The sequence below is a fragment of the Hyla sarda genome, chromosome 1, assembly GCF_029499605.1.
Source record: "Hyla sarda isolate aHylSar1 chromosome 1, aHylSar1.hap1, whole genome shotgun sequence".
Taxonomy (NCBI): Eukaryota; Metazoa; Chordata; class Amphibia; order Anura; family Hylidae; genus Hyla; species Hyla sarda.
In genome coordinates, this window is record NC_079189.1 from 475,643,721 (window position 1) to 475,663,572 (window position 19,852).

The 19,852-nt window shown below is 41.7% G+C and overlaps 1 protein-coding gene across 3 annotated transcripts in view; it reads left to right on the plus strand.

The window, feature by feature from the left end:
* The window catches only part of CCDC60 (coiled-coil domain containing 60), a 214,776-nt gene that overhangs the window by 181,460 nt on the left and 13,464 nt on the right, over window positions 1-19,852 (plus strand). For all 3 annotated transcript variants that reach the window (XM_056537218.1, XM_056537216.1, XM_056537217.1), the window contains exon 13: window positions 11,018-11,207. In XM_056537218.1, coding sequence (XP_056393193.1) covers window positions 11,018-11,207 — 190 coding nt within the window. The remainder of the gene's footprint in view (window positions 1-11,017; window positions 11,208-19,852) is intronic.

The following is a 19,852-nucleotide window of genomic DNA, read 5'->3' on the forward strand; positions in this document are numbered from 1 at the left end:
ACTACTGGGGTGACGCACTGTAACAAACCTCCTCCTCATGTAATCTCATTACTACTGGGGTGACACACTGTAACAAACCTCCTCCTCATGTAATCTCCTTACTACTGGGATGACACACTGTAACAAACCCCCTCCTCATGTAATCTCCTTACTACTCGGATGACACACTGTAACAAACCCCCTCCTCATGTAATCTCCTAACTACTGGGGTGACACACTGTAACAAACCTCCTCCCATGTAATTACCTTACTACTGGGGTGACATACTGTAACAACCCTCCTCCTCATGTAATCTCCTTACTACTGGGGTGACACACTGTAACAAACCTCCTCCTAATGTAATCTCCTTACTACTGGGGTGACACACTGTAACAAACCTCCTCCTAATGTAATCTCCTTACTACTGGAGTGACACACTGTAACAAACCTCCTCCTCATGTAATCTCCTTACTACTGGGGTGACACTCTGTAACAAACCTCCTCCTTATGTAATCTCTTTACTACTGGGGAGACACACTGTAACAAATCTCCTCCTCATGTAATCTCCTTACTGCTGGGGTGACACACTGTAACAAACCTCCTCCTCATGTAATTAATTACCTTACTACTGGGGTGACACACTGTAACAAACCTCCTCCTCATGTAATTACCTTACTACTGGGGTGACACACTGTAACAAACACTAGTTTAGCAGACAGTATAACATTTAGCAGTATTAAATAGAGAGTTACAGCAGACAGTATCACACATTATAGGATTAGATACAGGGGGTCAACAACCAGTATCACACATAGAGGGATTAGATACACAGCTCAGCAAACAGTATCACACATGGTGATTAGATACATAGCTCAGCAGACAGATCACATATGGGAGATTAGATACAGGGGCTCAGCAAGCAGGATCACACATGGGGGGATTAGACACACAGTTCAGCAGACATATTAAACATGGGGGGATTAGATACATAGCTCAGCAGACAGATCACACATGGGAGATTAGGTACAGGGGCTCAGCAAGCAGGATCACACATGGGAGGATTAGACACACAGTTCAGCAGGCATATTAAACATGGGGGGATTAGATACATAGCTCAGCAGACAGATCACACATGGGAGATTAGATACAGGGGCACAACAAACAGTATCACACATGGGGGATTAGATACACAGTTCAACAGACAGATATGACATGGGGGATTAGACACAGGGGCACAGCAAAAAGTATCACACATGGGGATTAGATACATAACTCATCAGACAGCACATGGGGGAGTTAGATACAGGGGCTCAGCACACAGTATCACACACTGGGGGATTAGATACACAGCTCAGCATACAGATCACACATGACAGGAGTCTCACCAGGTCAGCGTCTCTTCCCTCTATCCGATGGCTCTGAGGTCAGGAATGTCCGATACTTGTGACTTTTCTCTTTTCACTCTGGTTTCACTGAAGACACGTGGAGCGCAGTGCTGAGGCAGAGACCTCGGGGGAGGGAGCAGCGCTCCTCCAGCAGGATAAAGTAAGCAGAAAAGCTACAGTAATGTGGTGGTGGTGATTTGGGGAGTTTAAAGCGGATGATGGTACAGTGGATCTGTCAGCGCTTCTCAAGATAATGAGGAGCGGGAGTACAGTGACGCTCACAGCGTTCCTCCAGGAACATGAATGGCAGGGTGGGGGTGTTGTGGGATGGGGGCGCTGTCACAGACGATCCCTGCTTTTGCTTGTAGTGCTCCTCCAGCATGATGAGGCCCGGGAAAGATGTGTATTGTCAGTGGACAGTGTACAGCGCTCCTCCAACATGGGGTGTGGTGATGCTATCAGGCCTGTGCTGGGTGGTTAAAATGCTGATTGCGTTTGCTGCAACAGGCAGAGCGGCGCCCCCCTCCAGGGGCCTCTCTAGCCGGTTGCCTACTTCGCTTATAGGCAGAGCCGGCCCTGCACCAATATCAGATACATATGGTCAAGACATTGTTTTGCTTCTGGATATAAGATATAGATGTTTATATTCACTGGCAGCAAGCAGAGATTTTGAAACATATTAGAAAGAGGAGTTGAAACATATTAGAAAGCTGCTCTCAAAAAATGATTATACAAAACAAGGGAATTGATTAAAGCCTCATTTTACATTTGGTTGCTTTACCCTTCGTAGATTCTGCGAATAACGAAAAAAAAGATATGCTGGGATATGTTGTACATAGTCAGTTACTTGTCATGTTGGTTTGTACCATGACTTCTACTAACATCACTGTCAATTCGGAATATATTCAAAATAAATACAGTAAAACCAAATGACCACCTCTTTAAGAAGGCGACCCCATTACCTAGACTGGATTGTGTATGACAGATTTTCAGTCCACCATACAGTATGCATAGTGGCCATATTCCTTGAGAAGACAGCCTAACATCCTTTTCAATGCAATTTGCAGATTTTCATTGAAAGGTTTGCTCTACTATTAAATATAACTTTCCTCTGTGAGATCAATTGAAATGTAACAATTTTACTTTTGGAATCATTATAAAAACACTACTGGGTGTAGATACTGCTGTTACATACTTGTTATGGTGTTGCCTGGGGTTTTTTGATTCCTTTATTAAAACATTCACCCAAGGTTGGGTCCACACGTAGTACTTTGGTCGGTTTTTAATCCTTATTTTCGATTTGTTGTTTGGGACACAGAGAAAAACTATAATGGAACGATCTGCATCTTCTTCTTTATATTTGAACCACTCCAGGTTGTGTTTTAAATACTGACCAAATACTGACCAGAATAATAATACTGAACCTAATGGGTCCAGTCCTGGTGGCCCCCTTCCAATAACTCACTCCCACCACCCAGATCCCAATGTAGATGGGTGTTAGAGTGATTCCTGCAATGTTCAGACCAAGCAATAACCTGCACAATAACAATGATCACCATGTTGTTTGTGTATACTTCATACAAAGAATGAAACAGCAATATCTAACATTTTAGAGATTTTAATTTAACTTATGCAAATTCTTAAATTATTATATATATATTTATTTTTTATTTTATACGTTGTCAATTGTCTTTTGTTTTCCTGTGTAAAGGAAGTTAAAGGGGTACTCTGCTGGAAAACATTTTATTTATTTTTTTAATCAACTGGTGCCAGAAAGTTAAACAGATTTGTAAATTACTTCTATTTAAAAATCTTAATCCTTCCAGTACTTATCAGCTGCTGTATGCTCCACAGGAAGGTCTTTTCTTTTTGAATTTCCTTTCTGTCTGACTACAGTGCTCTCTGCTTACACCTCTGTCCATGTCAGGAACTGTCCAGAGCAAGAGAAAATCCCCATAGTAAACCTCTCCTGTTCTGTATTGTGCCTGACATGGATGGAGGTGTCAGCAGAGAGCACTGTGGTCAAAAAAAAATTCAAAATGAAAAGAATTTCCTCTGTAGAGTACAACAGCTGGAAAGTACTGGAAGGATTAAGATTTTTAAATTGAAGTAATTTACAAATCTCATGCAGTAGAGAAAAAGGAAACGGAGCAACTCACCACACCGACCATATGATCTTTGCAAGTGGTACTTTATTGCAAAGCTTCAACCATGGAAGACAAGCAGGAGAGAGTGAGCGTAGGACGCTGGGGTATCCTCTCGGTGAGGGACCGTTTGGCGCCAAAGCGCTTCGTCAGACCGGTCTGACAAAGCACCTCGGCGCCAAACGGTCCCGTCACCGAGAGGATACCTCCACGTCCTACGCTCACTCTCCCCTGCTTGTCTTCCATGGTTGAAGCTTTGGAATAAAGCACCACTTGCAAAGATCATATGGTCGGTGTGGTGAGTTGCTCCGTTTCCTTTTTCTCTACTGCATGTACTTTGAATGGACTTGTCCTATACAGCAGTTGCAAGGGAAGACACAGTACAACCGAGTATATTGCTATATCCTGAGTGCTAATAGCGGTGGTGCCGAGTCCCTCTTTGTGTTTGTTTTTAATTTACAAATCTGTTCACCTTTCTGGCATCAGTTAAATAAAATAAAAAAATGAATCAAAGATATAGCAAGTCGGCACTGCCTCGTGCAAATGGAACATACCCCGCAGCTCCACACCATATGATAACCAGCTTCAAGGTTTTCCTGTGGTGCCCAATCCAGAAAAAACTTTTTCCACATGACAATAAAAGGTAAAAGATGGCACTCACATATATTCAGTGTCCAATGCGTTTATTTGAACAGTCAGGTTGTATATACAGGCTGGCCAATGGGCCATTTCATGCTAACAATAACGCTTTCTCAAGACCTCTGACTTCCTTCAAATCCCTACCCTTATATACAAGGAAACTTTATTAACCCCTTACAGTTCGATACAAAATGGTAAAAACATATAAAATGGGTAGAGAGGATCTTCCACCATTATTTTCTCCTTCAAACACTTTACGCTTGGAAAAAAGATCAGGCTCAAATGTGTACTTCTACTTCATTATAATTCTGTTTTTGTATTCACCGATTTATGGATCCGGAGGAAAGATGCTTAAGTCTTTCTTCTTGTTCAGACCAAGCAGTCCGAATGCCTCCGTCTTCTATATTAATTCAGTTTCTTTTTGCAACAATTTTTGTGCCTGTCGCCTCCCATCTTAGGCTGCATTCACATCTCGTTTTGTACATACGGTTGCCGGATCCTTCTGGGGGAGGGGCAACCCGGGCGCTTCCGTACCCCAGCTGGATCAGCCCGTGACTCTATTTACTTTAATGAGCCGACCGGAGTCAAACGGTGACTCCGGTCAGCTCAGTTTTGACCCGTATGCGGTTTTGGACCGGACCTAAAACCGTAGGTGTGAATAGTGAATAGTGGCCTAATCGTTTTTCCAACATAATAGTGTCCACAACTGCACACCAAAGCATAAATGACAAACTTTGTTCTGCATGTAATTAATTCATTAATACTCACTATACATGTAAATGGCCCCAACCTGATGTTTTTCACAGTGAGCATCTGGGAACAAAAATTGCATTGTCCACATTTATGATTACCGCTCGGTAATTGTTGTTGAATCTAGTCTTCCTATTTCAGTTTTTTTTTTAATCTATTTTTAACCAGAACATCTCTAAAATTTTGCTCCTTATAAATGAAATAAGTGGTCTTTTAATTGTTGCAGATTTGTTCAGAACTTTATCCTGCTGTATTAAATACCAGTTGTTGTGTATGGCTGCTTTGATTACATTTTCCATGGGGTTATAATCAATAGAAAAAGTAAAGATTTTTTGATCTTTTTTTATCGATTGAACTGTTTTTACTACCATTAGATTTTTTCTGTTTACTTTTATTATTGAACAGTTTACTCCTGGGGATCACTCTAGTTTTCTGCAAGGCTTCTTGAATAATAGATTTGATCTACCCCCTGTCCGGTAAACGTCCTGCTAATTCCAAGCCCTGTAACTCAAAACTTTCATCTGGTGTATTAATTTGTTTTAACCGAATAAATTGGCCTCTTTACATGCTCGGGGTGGAAGCTGTCAAATCTCAGCAAGGAATTGGTGGCAGTGGGTTTTCTATACCCCTCCATCTCTAAATTCTCCTCCACGATTTTTAATTTCTCATCCAAGAGCTCCAACGATGTGTGACTAAAAACGCTAGTGAAAAACATGTTCACATCATTGGAGTTCATGTATGTGACAAATTCCTGAAATTGTACCTTGGTACCGGACCATACAATTATAATATCATCCACATATCATAGATATAACACCAGATATTGCATAAAAGGATTGGCACAGGAGAAGATTTTTTTCTTCCTCCAGCACCCCCAAAAAAATATTTGCGAATTTCGGGCTACCTGCATCCCAATCGCTGTGCCATCGGACTGTACAAACCAGTCGTCATTAAACTGAAACGTGTTATGGCTTAGCACAAATTGTAACATGTCACAGACGTAACCAATGAATGGTGCCTCATATTTTTGTAATGAATCCAGCCGTCGACGAATAGCTTGTACACCCGCATCCTGTGGGATGCGGGTGTACAAGCTCTCAACGTCGATACTGGCTAAGAAAAAATGTGAATGCCAGCCAAAATCCTGTAAAATTTGTAATAAATGTTTATTGTACTGTAAATACGATGGGATCATCTGTAATAATGGTCTCAGTAGATAATCCAAGTATTGGGATAGAGGCTCTAACAATGAACCTCTACCCACAACAATCGGACGCCCTGGTGGAAATTTATGTATTTTTGGGATCCAGTAGCAGAACAAAGTTTGTCGTTTATGCTTTTGTCTGCAGTTGTGAACACTATTATTTTAGAAAAGCAATTAGGTCACTATTCACACGCATTAGGGAACACGAATTAGGGAACACGAACACGAGTACATTCCACAATAGTGACACTAAACAATTAAAATGTCTAGGTCTTGCTATGGTAAAACCTTCTGAGATGGGAGGCAACAGTCACAAAAAATAGTTTCAAAAAGAAACTGAATTGATGTAGAAGACGGAGGCACTCGGACCGCTTGGTCTGAATGAGAGGAAAGACTTAAAGAGGTACTCCAGTGGAAAACTTTTTCTTTTTCTTTTTTAAATCGACTGATGCCAGAAAGTTAAGCAGATTTGTAAATTACTTCTATCAAAAAATCTTAATCCTACCAATACTTATTAGCTGCTGTATGCTCCACAGGAAGGTCTTTTCTTTTTGAATTTCCTTTCTGTCTGACTACAGTGCTCTCTGCTTACACCTCTGTCCATGTCAGGAACTGTCCAGAGCAGGAGAAAATCCCCATAGTAAACCTCTCCTGTTCTGTATTGTGCCTGACATGGATGGAGGTGTCAGCAGAGAGCACTGTGGTCAAAAAAAAATTCAAAATGAAAAGAATTTCCTCTGTAGAGTACAACAGCTGGAAAGTACTGGAAGGATTAAGATTTTTAAATTGAAGTAATTTACAAATCTCATGCAGTAGAGAAAAAGGAAACGGAGCAACTCACCACACCGACCATATGATCTTTGCAAGTGGTACTTTATTCCAAAGCTTCAACCATGGAAGACAAGCAGGAGAGAGTGAGCGTAGGACGCTGGGGTATCCTCTCGATGAGGGACCGTTTGGCGCCAAAGCGCTTCGTCAGACCGGTCTGACAAAGCACCTCGGCGCCAAACGGTCCCGTCACCGAGAGGATACCCCCACGTCCTACGCTCACTCTCCCCTGCTTGTCTTCCATGGTTGAAGCTTTGGAATAAAGCACCACTTGCAAAGATCATATGGTCGGTGTGGTGAGTTGCTCCGTTTCCTTTTTCTCTACTGCATGTACTTTGAATGGACTTGTCCTATACAGCAGTTGCAAGGGAAGACACAGTACAACCGAGTATATTGCTATATCCTGAGTGCTAATAGCGGTGGTGCCGAGTCCCTCTTTGTGTTTGTTTTTAATTTACAAATCTGTTCACCTTTCTGGCATCAGTTAAATAAAATAAAAAAATGAATCAAAGATATAGCAAGTCGGCACTGCCTCGTGCAAATGGAACATACCCCGCAGCTCCACACCATATGATAACCAGCTTCAAGGTTTTCCTGTGGTGCCCAATCCAGAAAAAACTTTTTCCACATGACAATAAAAGGTAAAAGATGGCACTCACATATATTCAGTGTCCAATGCGTTTATTTGAACAGTCAGGTTGTATATACAGGCTGGCCAATGGGCCATTTCATGCTAACAATAACGCTTTCTCAAGACCTCTGACTTCCTTCAAATCCCTACCCTTATATACAAGGAAACTTTATTAACCCCTTACAGTTCGATACAAAATGGTAAAAACATATAAAATGGGTAGAGAGGATCTTCCACCATTATTTTCTCCTTCAAACACTTTACGCTTGGAAAAAAGATCAGGCTCAAATGTGTACTTCTACTTCATTATAATTCTGTTTTTGTATTCACCGATTTATGGATCCGGAGGAAAGATGCTTAAGTCTTTCTTCTTGTTCAGACCAAGCAGTCCGAATGCCTCCGTCTTCTATATTAATTCAGTTTCTTTTTGCAACAATTTTTGTGCCTGTCGCCTCCCATCTTAGGCTGCATTCACATCTCGTTTTGTACATACGGTTGCCGGATCCTTCTGGGGGAGGGGCAACCCGGGCGCTTCCGTACCCCAGCTGGATCAGCCCGTGACTCTATTTACTTTAATGAGCCGACCGGAGTCAAACGGTGACTCCGGTCAGCTCAGTTTTGACCCGTATGCGGTTTTGGACCGGACCCAAAACCGTAGGTGTGAATAGTGAATAGTGGCCTAATCGTTTTTCCAACATAATAGTGTCCACAACTGCACACCAAAGCATAAATGACAAACTTTGTTCTGCATGTAATTAATTCATTAATACTCACTATACATGTAAATGGCCCCAACCTGATGTTTTTCACAGTGAGCATCTGGGAACAAAAATTGCATTGTCCACATTTATGATTACCGCTCGGTAATTGTTGTTGAATCTAGTCTTCCTATTTCAGTTTTTTTTTTAATCTATTTTTAACCAGAACATCTCTAAAATTTTGCTCCTTATAAATGAAATAAGTGGTCTTTTAATTGTTGCAGATTTGTTCAGAACTTTATCCTGCTGTATTAAATACCAGTTGTTGTGTATGGCTGCTTTGATTACATTTTCCATGGGGTTATAATCAATAGAAAAAGTAAAGATTTTTTGATCTTTTTTTATCGATTGAACTGTTTTTACTACCATTAGATTTTTTCTGTTTACTTTTATTATTGAACAGTTTACTCCTGGGGATCACTCTAGTTTTCTGCAAGGCTTCTTGAATAATAGATTTGATCTACCCCCTGTCCGGTAAACGTCCTGCTAATTCCAAGCCCTGTAACTCAAAACTTTCATCTGGTGTATTAATTTGTTTTAACCGAATAAATTGGCCTCTTTACATGCTCGGGGTGGAAGCTGTCAAATCTCAGCAAGGAATTGGTGGCAGTGGGTTTTCTATACCCCTTCATCTCTAAATTCTCCTCCACGATTTTTAATTTCTCATCCAAGAGCTCCAACGATGTGTGACTAAAAACGCTAGTGAAAAACATGTTCACATCATTGGAGTTCATGTATGTGACAAATTCCTGAAATTGTACCTTGGTACCGGACCATACAATTATAATATCATCCACATATCATAGATATAACACCAGATATTGCATAAAAGGATTGGCACAGGAGAAGATTTTTTTCTTCCTCCAGCACCCCCAAAAAAATATTTGCGAATTTCGGGCTACCTGCATCCCAATCGCTGTGCCATCGGACTGTACAAACCAGTCGTCATTAAACTGAAACGTGTTATGGCTTAGCACAAATTGTAACATGTCACAGACGTAACCAATGAATGGTGCCTCATATTTTTGTAATGAATCCAGCCGTCGACGAATAGCTTGTACACCCGCATCCTGTGGGATGCGGGTGTACAAGCTCTCAACGTCGATACTGGCTAAGAAAAAATGTGAATGCCAGCCAAAATCCTGTAAAATTTGTAATAAATGTTTTTTGTACTGTAAATACGATGGGATCATCTGTAATAATGGTCTTAGTAGATAATCCAAGTATTGGGATAGAGGTTCTAACAATGAACCTCTACCCACAACAATCGGACGCCCTGGTGGAAATTTATGTATTTTTGGGATCCAGTAGCAGAACAAAGTTTGTCGTTTATGCTTTTGTCTGCAGTTGTGAACACTATTATTTTAGAAAAGCAATTAGGCCACTATTCACACGCATTAGGGAACACGAATTAGGGAACACGAACACGAGTACATTCCACAATAGTGACACTAAACAATTAAAATGTCTAGGTCTTGCTATGGTAAAACCTTCTGAGATGGGAGGCAACAGTCACAAAAAATAGTTTCAAAAAGAAACTGAATTGATGTAGAAGACGGAGGCACTCGGACCGCTTGGTCTGAATGAGAGGAAAGACTTAAAGAGGTACTCCAGTGGAAAACTTTTTCTTTTTCTTTTTTAAATCGACTGATGCCAGAAAGTTAAGCAGATTTGTAAATTACTTCTATCAAAAAATCTTAATCCTACCAGTACTTATTAGCGGCTGTATACTACAGAGGAAATTATTTTCTTTTTGGATTTCTTTTCTGTCATGACTACAGTGCTCTCTGCTGACACCTCTGTCCATGTCAGGAACTGTCCAGAGTAGGAGAAAATCCCCATAGCAAACATATGCTGCTCTGGACAGTTCCTAAAATGGACAGAGGTGTCAGCAGAGAGCACTGTGCTCGTGACAGAAAATAAATTAAAAAAGAAAAGAATTTCCTCTGTAGTATACTGCAGCTGATAAGTACTGGAAGGATTAAGAATTTCTAATAGAAATAATTTTCAAATGTGCTTAACTTTCTTGCACCAGTTGATTTAAAAATAAAGTTTTCCACTGGAGTACCCCTTTAGGCTTCTTTCCTCCGGATCTGTAAATCGGTGAACACAACAACAGAATTATAATGAAGTAGAAGTACACATTCGAGCCTGATTGTTTTTCCAAGAGTAAAGTGGTTGAAAGAAAAAATGATGGTGGAAGATCCTCACTACCCATTTTATATGTTTTTACCATTTTGTATCAAATTGTAAGGGGTTAATAAAGTTTTCCTGTATATAAGGGTAGAGATTTGAAGGAAGTCAGAGGTCTTGAGAAAGCGCTATTGTTAGTGTGAAACGTCCCGTTGGCCAGTCTATATATACGACATAACTGTTCAAATAAACGCATTGGACACTGAATATACGTGAGTGCCATCTTTTACCTTTCATTGCCAAATGAAAAAAAAACATTTTTTCCAGCAGAGTACCCCTTTAAGCCCCAAAAACTTCCTGGGTTTGGATAGTTCTTTTAATAAATATAAATAAGACTTGGCTGTCTTACCTGGTTATCCTTTTAAAATGCTGTAAATGTATTCAACCTCATCAATAATGTATATAATTTCATATAGAGCCTAAACAGGCCATCGCCATTTAAAACCAGCAAACTGAAACTTTCTTCTGCAGAAGAATTCCTTATGAATTGTTCTCTACTATTCCAGGTTTATAATGCTTCTTTCTAGGATCCCTCCTAGTCTAAAGAACAACCAGAAAATACACAAGATTTTAGAAAAGCTGGAAAAGCTAGAGGAAAAGCAGGTTATCAGAATACGACCTAACTCCTTCCTGAAGGTTCTGCATGGACTTCGTACATGGGAATTGTGTTCCCCTGATATAAGTGTGGCCATAGAGGTGAGAATGACTATTCCCTTATTATCTTATAATAATAAATATTATTATTATTATTTATTACAAGTTTATGTCAGCTTTCCGAAACTTTAATTTTTTTCTGCATTTATTACTGACCAACATTATCATTTCATCGATATCCAAGTAACCCTAGGCTCACTTTAATAAGCAATATATAAGCTCTTACAGGGATTTCAGAGCAAAGTCTACATCTAAAAAACATGAACTAAATGCTTAAATGGTCTTATCAGTGATTGACAGCTACCTCTGTTCAGGAAAGGCTGTCAGTCACTGAGTGGGGCCATCTACTGTACTTCTAAGTCTAGAATGAGCAGAGATTTGGTAGTTATATGGTGACATGCTAATTGTTACTGCGCTTGCTCTGCCTTTATATTTATTTTTATAGGCTCCAATAAAGTCAATGGAGGCTATCATGAATGCATAGTAAGCAAAAAGCAGAAAACTCAAGAAAATTGAGGAAGACTGCGGACTCATACTGTGCTCACTTAGGAATGGGCTGTAGAATTACATTTTTATTGACCTGTCGCTTCCTGTCTGCGAGCAGTGGGGGTACATTTAATTATATAAATAAGCATGGGTGCAAAATTTGTAGAAAAAGTAAATTGCAAATGTTCATTTTGTATTTGATTAATAGAATTTACTTTAGAAAGAAAAACCCCTTTAAGTTTGTTTTCTGAGACACCAAATAGAATAGAAGTAGGGTGTCATGAGACTAAAAAGTGATTTTGTTGTACCCTAAATTGTACTTTGAGACTTCTATGATAGGAGAAGACAGGGTAAGCTTATAATGACAGAACCTGCAGGAATTAAAAGGGAGAAACTCCCACCTTCCTTTAGTGTGGTTTCTTGTCCTTAGAAGAAGACATCTGTAGCACATGTGCCACCTGGATTCAGGGAAGGGGTAGTTGCTCCCTTCAGCATAAGAGAAATTGGTCACTAGTTCCTTAGGGATAGCACCCTCCTGATGCTTTTTACCTGAGGTCTGCTGCCAAGGAAGTGCAAGTCTGACGGTCCACTTAGTAGGGTGAAGAAAGATTCGGCCACTGACACTTGATGGCGCACCACCAGTCCATCTCCCCTATCGCGATGAGATTCCTGGTGCAGAGGCTGTGTAGTGGACACTCCCGGACTCTGTGTTATGTTCATGTGCATTGTGTGTTCTGAGGCTCACCAAAGATGCAGGCATGTGCATTAGATGATGTAGGATGCCAAAACAGGCTGTAGTGAAGCTGGTCTCCAGGGAACAGGATAGGGGTGTGTTTCGGTAGCACCTTTTAAAAAAATTTTGCCATATGGGATCTGCCAGGTTAAAGGGGTATTCCAGGCAAAAAAAATGTTTTATATATCAACTGGCTCCGGAAAGTTAAACAGATTTGTAAATGACTTCTATTAAAAAATCTTAATCCTTTCAATAGTTATTAACTTCTGAAGTTTTCTGTCTAACTGCTCAATGGAGCTGTGCATGATGGGAGAATATCCCCATAGGAACTGCACAGCTCCCGGGAAGTGAGTCATCAGAAAGCAGTTAGACAGAAAACAACACCTCAACTTCAGAAACTAATAACTATTGCAAGGATTAAGATTTTTTAATCAAAGTAATTTACAAATCTGTTTAACTTTCCGGAGTTGGACGTTTATAAACGGATGAATTTTATAGTGTGAAAGCAGCCTTAATTGGTTCTGAATGAAAAATGTGGAGATTAAAGACAATTGTCAAGAAAAGCAATAATGATAAAAGAAATTCTTACATATAATAGTCAGAAATAGCTGCTGGAATCTATAAATCACTTTATACATTGAAGGCAGGATCCTCGTCAGGGTCCTGTACAGTACACACAGGGCCTATTTACTAAGCTGAAACCGACCAGTTTTTGTCTGGTTATTTTGCCTGAGACATGTCTGCGCCAGTGTGCGCCTGAAAAACCTGACAAACCCGAAAGGGGGCGCGGTCTGTCGCAAAAGGGGGTGTGGTCAGTCAAAAGGACGTGGTTTCACAATCCGACCGATTTACTATGGAATTCACAGAAAATCCTGTGGGTAAATGGCTGGAAATATCGACCTAGAAAAAGCTGGTCAGAAAATGTTCCCGACTTTTCCCAATAGTAAATAGAGAGGAATCCTGCATGTCTGAAACAACTTTTCCCACTAGGAAAAACCCGACACTCTTAGTAAATGAGGCCCACAGTGTAAGTATCCCTAGTGAAAGTTACCTACCAGATTTTCAACCTGTTTGAACGAGGGGCTTTTTATCTATTGGCCCTTCATTTACATAGGTCAGAAAACCAAAAAGCAGATGAGTTAAGCCAAGGGGGGGGGGGGGGGGGCTTTAATCAGAAGGTCTTTCAGAACATAGTGAGGTTTTGATAGATTTTTTGGCTTCAAGGCAGAGAGCAAATTGGATAAGTTATATTCTCTGGATCCCAGGGATTAACCTGTGGAAGTAGACCTTTTCCTATTCAGTTAGGACAAGGACCTGTGATATGCTTTTCTGCCTCTAAATTTCAATCCCAGTGTGTTAAAGAAAATAAGGAAAGACAGAACAAGGGTTATTTTGTTGGTCTCCTTTTGGCCAAGGACTGCTTGGCTTACATGGCTGCATTTTATGTCAGGAGGTTGTCCTACCTTTGTCCTATTTTAGCCCTAAAGGTTGCCAAACTCATTAGATAAAAGTAGGTTGATGGTTCAACAACTTTTGAACAAATGATCGTTTGATATGTTTCACATACACATTATATTCCATATGGACTGTTAAAGTTGTTCAAACTTTTCCCCAAAAGAGTGTTTTCTTCAAATGTTGGCCAAACAAGGCCAACTTCTAAGTTGCCTGTCACCGCTCAACTAAAACAAAAAAATGTCCACTTTCATCAACTATAGTCTAAGGTGTATGTGCACCTTAAAGGGGTACTCCACTGGAAAACTTTTTTTTTTAAATTAACTGGTGCCAGAAAGTTAAACAGATTAGTAACTTACTTCTATTAAAAAATCTTAATCCTTCTAGTATTTTTTAGCTGCTTTATGCTCCACAGGAAGTTCTTTTCTTTTTGAATTTCCTTGCTCTCTGACCACAGTGCTCTCTGCTGACACCTCTGTCCATTTTAGGAACAGTCCAGAGTAGGAGCAAATACCCATAGCAAACCTCTCCTGCTCTGGACAGTTCCTAAAATGGACAGAGGTGTCAGCAGAGAGCACTGTGGTCAGACAGAAAGGAAATTCAAAAAGAAAAAATCTTTTTGTGGAACAAATAGCAGCTACAAAATACTAGAAGGATTAAAGGAGTAGTCCAGTAGTGAACAAGTGGTGAACAACTTATCCCCTATCCTAAGGATAGGGGATAAGTTGCAGATCGCGGGGGGTCCGACCGCTGGGGCCCCCCGCGATCTCTTGTATGGGGCCCCGACAGCCCGCGCGAAGGGGGCGTGTCGACCCCCGCACGAAGCGGCGGCCGACACTCCCCCTCAATACAACTCTATGGCAGAGCCGGAGTACTGCCTTCGGCAATCTCCGGCTCTGCCATAGAGATGTATTGAGGGGGCGTGTCGGCCGCCGCTTCTTGCGGGGGTCGACACCCGCTATCTGGCCGGAGAGCCTGGCCCGCGTACAGAGAGATCGCAGGGGGCCCCAGTTTATCCCCTTAAATTTATCCCCTATCCTTAGGATAGGGGATACGTTTTTCACCACTGGACTACCCCTTTAAGATGTTTTAATAGAAGTAATTTACAAATTTGTTTAACTTTCTGGGTCAGTTGATTAAAAAAAACTATATTTTCCAGTGGAGTACCCCTTTAAGTCAGAGAATTAAAGAACACTGCTTATGTGTGAGACTCTGTGACCTCGTGTGAGTGAGGAAATGTCCAGTTTAAGGGCATAATAAAAAAAAGAGCAGCATGTAAGAGCTCCATTTTTAGGTGGGTCATATGTCTCTAAGGATAAGCCAGTCCCAGTTGGATTTACATCTCACTCGACTTGTGCAGGTGCCACCTCCTGAGCAGAGAAGACTGATGCTTCTGTAGTCATTTGTACAGCAGCTACTTTATCTTCACCTTCTCTTTTATTAGGCATTTTTGTACTGGTGTTTCTTCTACCTCTGACCTTTCTTTTGGGCATAAGGTTTGTAGGCTGTGGTCCCTTCATAGGAATTATTTCTCTCTAATCTCTTCTGGTACTGTCATGGGTGAATGAAAATGATAACCACTATTCACTGGTAACCCCTGACATCACCCTTTACTTCCTGCTGGATTCCTGTCCTTTGTTGGCAGACCCTCTCTGCTGTCAATGGTCCCAGAAATGCTAATAGCCATTGTGTATATTTATCACTTTGTTCTGTAATTACTATGCAGTATAAAACCGCATAGAAAAAACATTGTAATTCACATTTTTAGAAATGGCATCAGGCAGGCAGGACACGACTAGCCCCATTGAATAGGGCTGATCTGTATCTAAAACTGCTGCAATATTCATGTCACTAGAAGGTGAAATACGCATCATGAATTCAAGGTAATGCCCCAGGTGAACATTCCCTAATAGTTCAAGCTTGTTTTGTTGCTGAATTAGGATTGGACACATACGATCAATGTTACAGAGAGTCGGACACTTGTAAAAATTGGGGCAATGCTTGAGAGGACATCATTGAAAGATCCACTAACGTTTTGTCAGCTTGTTTGTCAGACTACTACTGAATGCTATATCTATATGTATTAATATATGTAAAGCCTTTCCCTTTCTCTACATTGTGTGCCTTGGATAAACCATTTTTTGTTATTTGCATATATAGTGATAAACTGTCAATATTTTTTATATTCACATCCCCTGTAGCACGCCACTGCTAAGATAGGCTATCACCAGTATTCCTGCTATGGCGTAGAGTGAATTAGCTGCCTCAAGCAGAGAGAACTAATGTAGGAAGCAGCAGGGGAGGACGTACTGGGACTTTGTGTGCAGCTTTTCGGAATTCTTTACTCTGCTGTCAGTCACCACTGTGTCTTCTTCTCAGTCACTGACAAGGTAGGACAAGGTGTAAACTCATCATGTAGCGACCTGGCCGCTGTTATTTCTCTATGGTAATAAAGCTATTCTAATATACTAAGAGGGGAAGTAAGTATTTGTCCTGTCACTCACCAAACTATCATCTTTTTCCCCAAGATAAGCAGCTGTGAGTGACAGTAGAGTAAAATCAGACTGACATATAGAAGTAAGAGACGGTCATTCATTGTCTGTGCGGTATTAACTCAGCTGCTGCTGGGAAATAACATAAAAAAAAATAAAAATGTATTTTTCATGGTGCTGTGAATTGTTCCAATCACGATAGGACAAGCTTTCTTGGTGCCCAAGGCAGCGTTTCAGAATACGTCTCCTTCACCCCTTTACCCTTGGTCATTGATGTTTAGCGAGATAGCAGTTCAACATGCAAATATTCATTCACTGTCTCTTTGTACACTGACGTTTTCTTATCCCTTGCCTCTTGATACACTGAAGTGAAGCTCTCTTGCCCATTATCACCTGATACACAGAGGTGAAGCTCTCTTGCCCCTTGTCTCTTGATACATTGAAGGGAAGCTCTCTTGCCCCTTGTCTCTTGATACTCTGAAGTGAAGCTCTCTTGCTCCTTGTCTCCTGATACACAGAAGTGAAGCTCTCTTGCCCCTTGTCTCCTGATACACTGAAGTGAAGCTCTCTTGCCCCTTGTCTTCTGATACACTGAAGTGAAGCTCTCTTGCCCCTTGTCTTCTGATACACTGAAGTGAAGGTCTCTTGCCCCTTGTCTTCTGATACACTGAAATGAAGCTCTCTTGCCGCTTGTCTCCTGATACACAGAAGTGAAGCTCTCTTGCCCCTTGTCTCCTGATACACTGAAGTGAAGCTCTCTTGCCCCTTGTCTCCTGATACACAGTAGTGAAGCTCTCTTGCCCCTTGTCTCCTGATACACTGAAGTGAAGCTCTCTTGCCCCTTGTCTCCTGATACACTGAAGTGAAGCTCTCTTTCCCCTTGTCTCCTGATACACTGAAGTGAAGCTCTCTTGCCCCTTGTCTCCTGATACACTGAAGTGAAGCTCTCTTGCCCCTTGTCTCCTGATACACTGAAGTGAAGCTCTCGTGCCCCTTGTCTCCTGATACACTGAAGTGAAGCTCTCTTGCCCCTTGTGTCCTGATACACTGAAGTGAAGCTCTCTTGCCCCTTGTCTCCTGATACACTGAAGTAGCTCTCTTGCCCCTTGTCTCCTGATACACTGAAGTGAAGCTCTCTTGCCCCTTGTCTCCTGATACACTGAAGTGAAGCTCTCTTGCCCCTTGTCTCCTGATACACTGAAGTGAAGCTCTCTTTCCCCTTGTCTCTTGATACATTGAAGGGAAGCTCTCTTGCCCCTTGTCTCTTGATACTCTGAAGTGAAGCTCTCTTGCCCCTTGTCTCCTGATACACAGATGTGAAGCTCTCTTGCCCCTTGTCTCCTGATACACTGAAGTGAAGCTCTCTTGCCCCTTGTCTCCTGATACACTGAAGTGAAGCTCTCTTGCCCCTTGTCTCCTGATACACTGAAGTGAAGCTCTCTTGCCCCTTGTCTTCTGATACACTGAAGTGAAGCTCTCTTGCCCCTTGTCTTCTGATACACTGAAGTGAAGGTCTCTTGCCCCTTGTCTTCTGATACACAGTAGCGAAGCTCTCTTGCCCCTTGTCTCCTGATACACTGAAGTGAAGCTCTCTTGCCCCTTGTCTTCTGATACACTGAAGTGAAGCTCTCTTGCCCCTTGTCTCCTGATACACTGAAGTGAAGCTCTCTTGCCCCTTGTCTCCTGATACACTGAAGTGAAGCTCTCTTTCCCCTTGTCTCCTGATACACTGAAGTGAAGCTCTCTTGCCCCTTGTCTCCTGATACACTGAAGTGAAGCTCTCTTGCCCCTTGTCTCCTGATACACTGAAGTGAAGCTCTCTTGCCCCTTGTCTCCTGATACACTGAAGTAGCTCTCTTGCCCCTTGTCTCCTGATACACTGAAGTGAAGCTCTCTTGCCCCTTGTCTCCTGATACACTGAAGTGAAGCTCTCTTGCCCCTTGTCTTCTGATACACTGAAGTGAAGCTCTCTTGCCCCTTGTCTCCTGATACACTGAAGTGAAGCTCTCTTGCCGCTTGTCTCCTGATACACAGAAGTGAAGCTCTCTTGCCCCTTGTCTTCTGATACACTGAAGTGAAGCTCTCTTGCCCCTTGTCTCCTGATACACTGAAGTGAAGCTCTCGTGCCCCTTGTCTCCTGATACACTGAAATGAAGCTCTCTTGCCGCTTGTCTCCTGATACACAGAAGTGAAGCTCTCTTTCCCCTTGTCTCCTGATACACTGAAGTGAAGCTCTCTTGCCCCTTGTCTCCTGATACACTGAAGTGAAGCTCTCTTGCCCCTTGTCTTCTGATACACTGAAGTGAAGCTCTCTTGCCCCTTGTCTCCTGATACACTGAAGTGAAGCTCTCGTGCCCCTTGTCTCCTGATACACTGAAGTGAAGCTCTCGTGCCCCTTGACTCCTGATACACTGAAGTGAAGCTCTCGTGCCCCTTGTCTCCTGATACACTGAAGTGAAGCTCTCGTGCCCCTTGTCTCCTGATACACTGAAGTGAAGCTCTCTTGCCCCTTGTCTCCTGATACACTGAAGTGAAGCTCTCGTGCCCCTTGTCTCCTGATACACTGAAGTGAAGCTCTCGTGCCCCTTGACTCCTGATACACTGAAGTGAAGCTCTCGTGCCCCTTGTCTTCTGATACACTGAAGTGAAGCTCTCTTGCCCCTTGTCTTCTGATACACTGAAGTGAAGCTCTCTTGCCCCTTGTCTTCTGATACACTGAAGTGAAGCTCTCTTGCCCCTTGTCTCCTGATACACTGAAGTGAAGCTCTCTTGCCCCTTGTCTCCTGATACACTGAAGTGAAGCGCTCTTGCCCCTTGTCTCTTGATATACTAAAGTGAAGCTCTCTTGCCCCTTGTCTCTTGATACTCTGAAGTAGCTCTCTTGTCCATTGATTCCAGCAGCATTATCATCAACCAAAAAACAGTGTCAGAATAGGTAGAACATTGGTTTGGCTTTTGCAATTCATAAATTGAGCCTCTTTATACGGCCCTTGTTCCTACATACATTACACTGATCAGCCATAAAATTTATTAAATATAGTGTAAGTCCCCCTTGTACTGCGTACTCATTGAGGAATGGGCTCCACAAGATCTCTGAAGTTGTCCTGTAGTATCTGACACCCAGACATTAGCAGCTAATTTTTTAAGTCCTGTATGGATCAGACTTTTTTCCATTCTGTAGATACTCCATTCTCCAGAATTTGAGGCCAAGTCAACACCTTAAAGGGGTACTCTGCTGAAAAACATCTTATCCCCTATCCAAATGATCCGCACATGTGAGTCATTTCCTTATGAATGGTGCAGTATTAGCATAATATATGAAAAGCCTCAATAATAAACGTGTTGTCCTTATGGCGACATCACAAAGTTTATGTGGAGGAAAGGGATGGATACTAAGTATCCTATGTGCATAATAAATACATTTTTTAAACTTCTGTGGAAATTTTTTTGGGAGTACAATGGGGGAGATTTTTTCAAAACCTCTCTAGATGAAAAGTTGCTAAGTTGACCATAGCAACCAAACA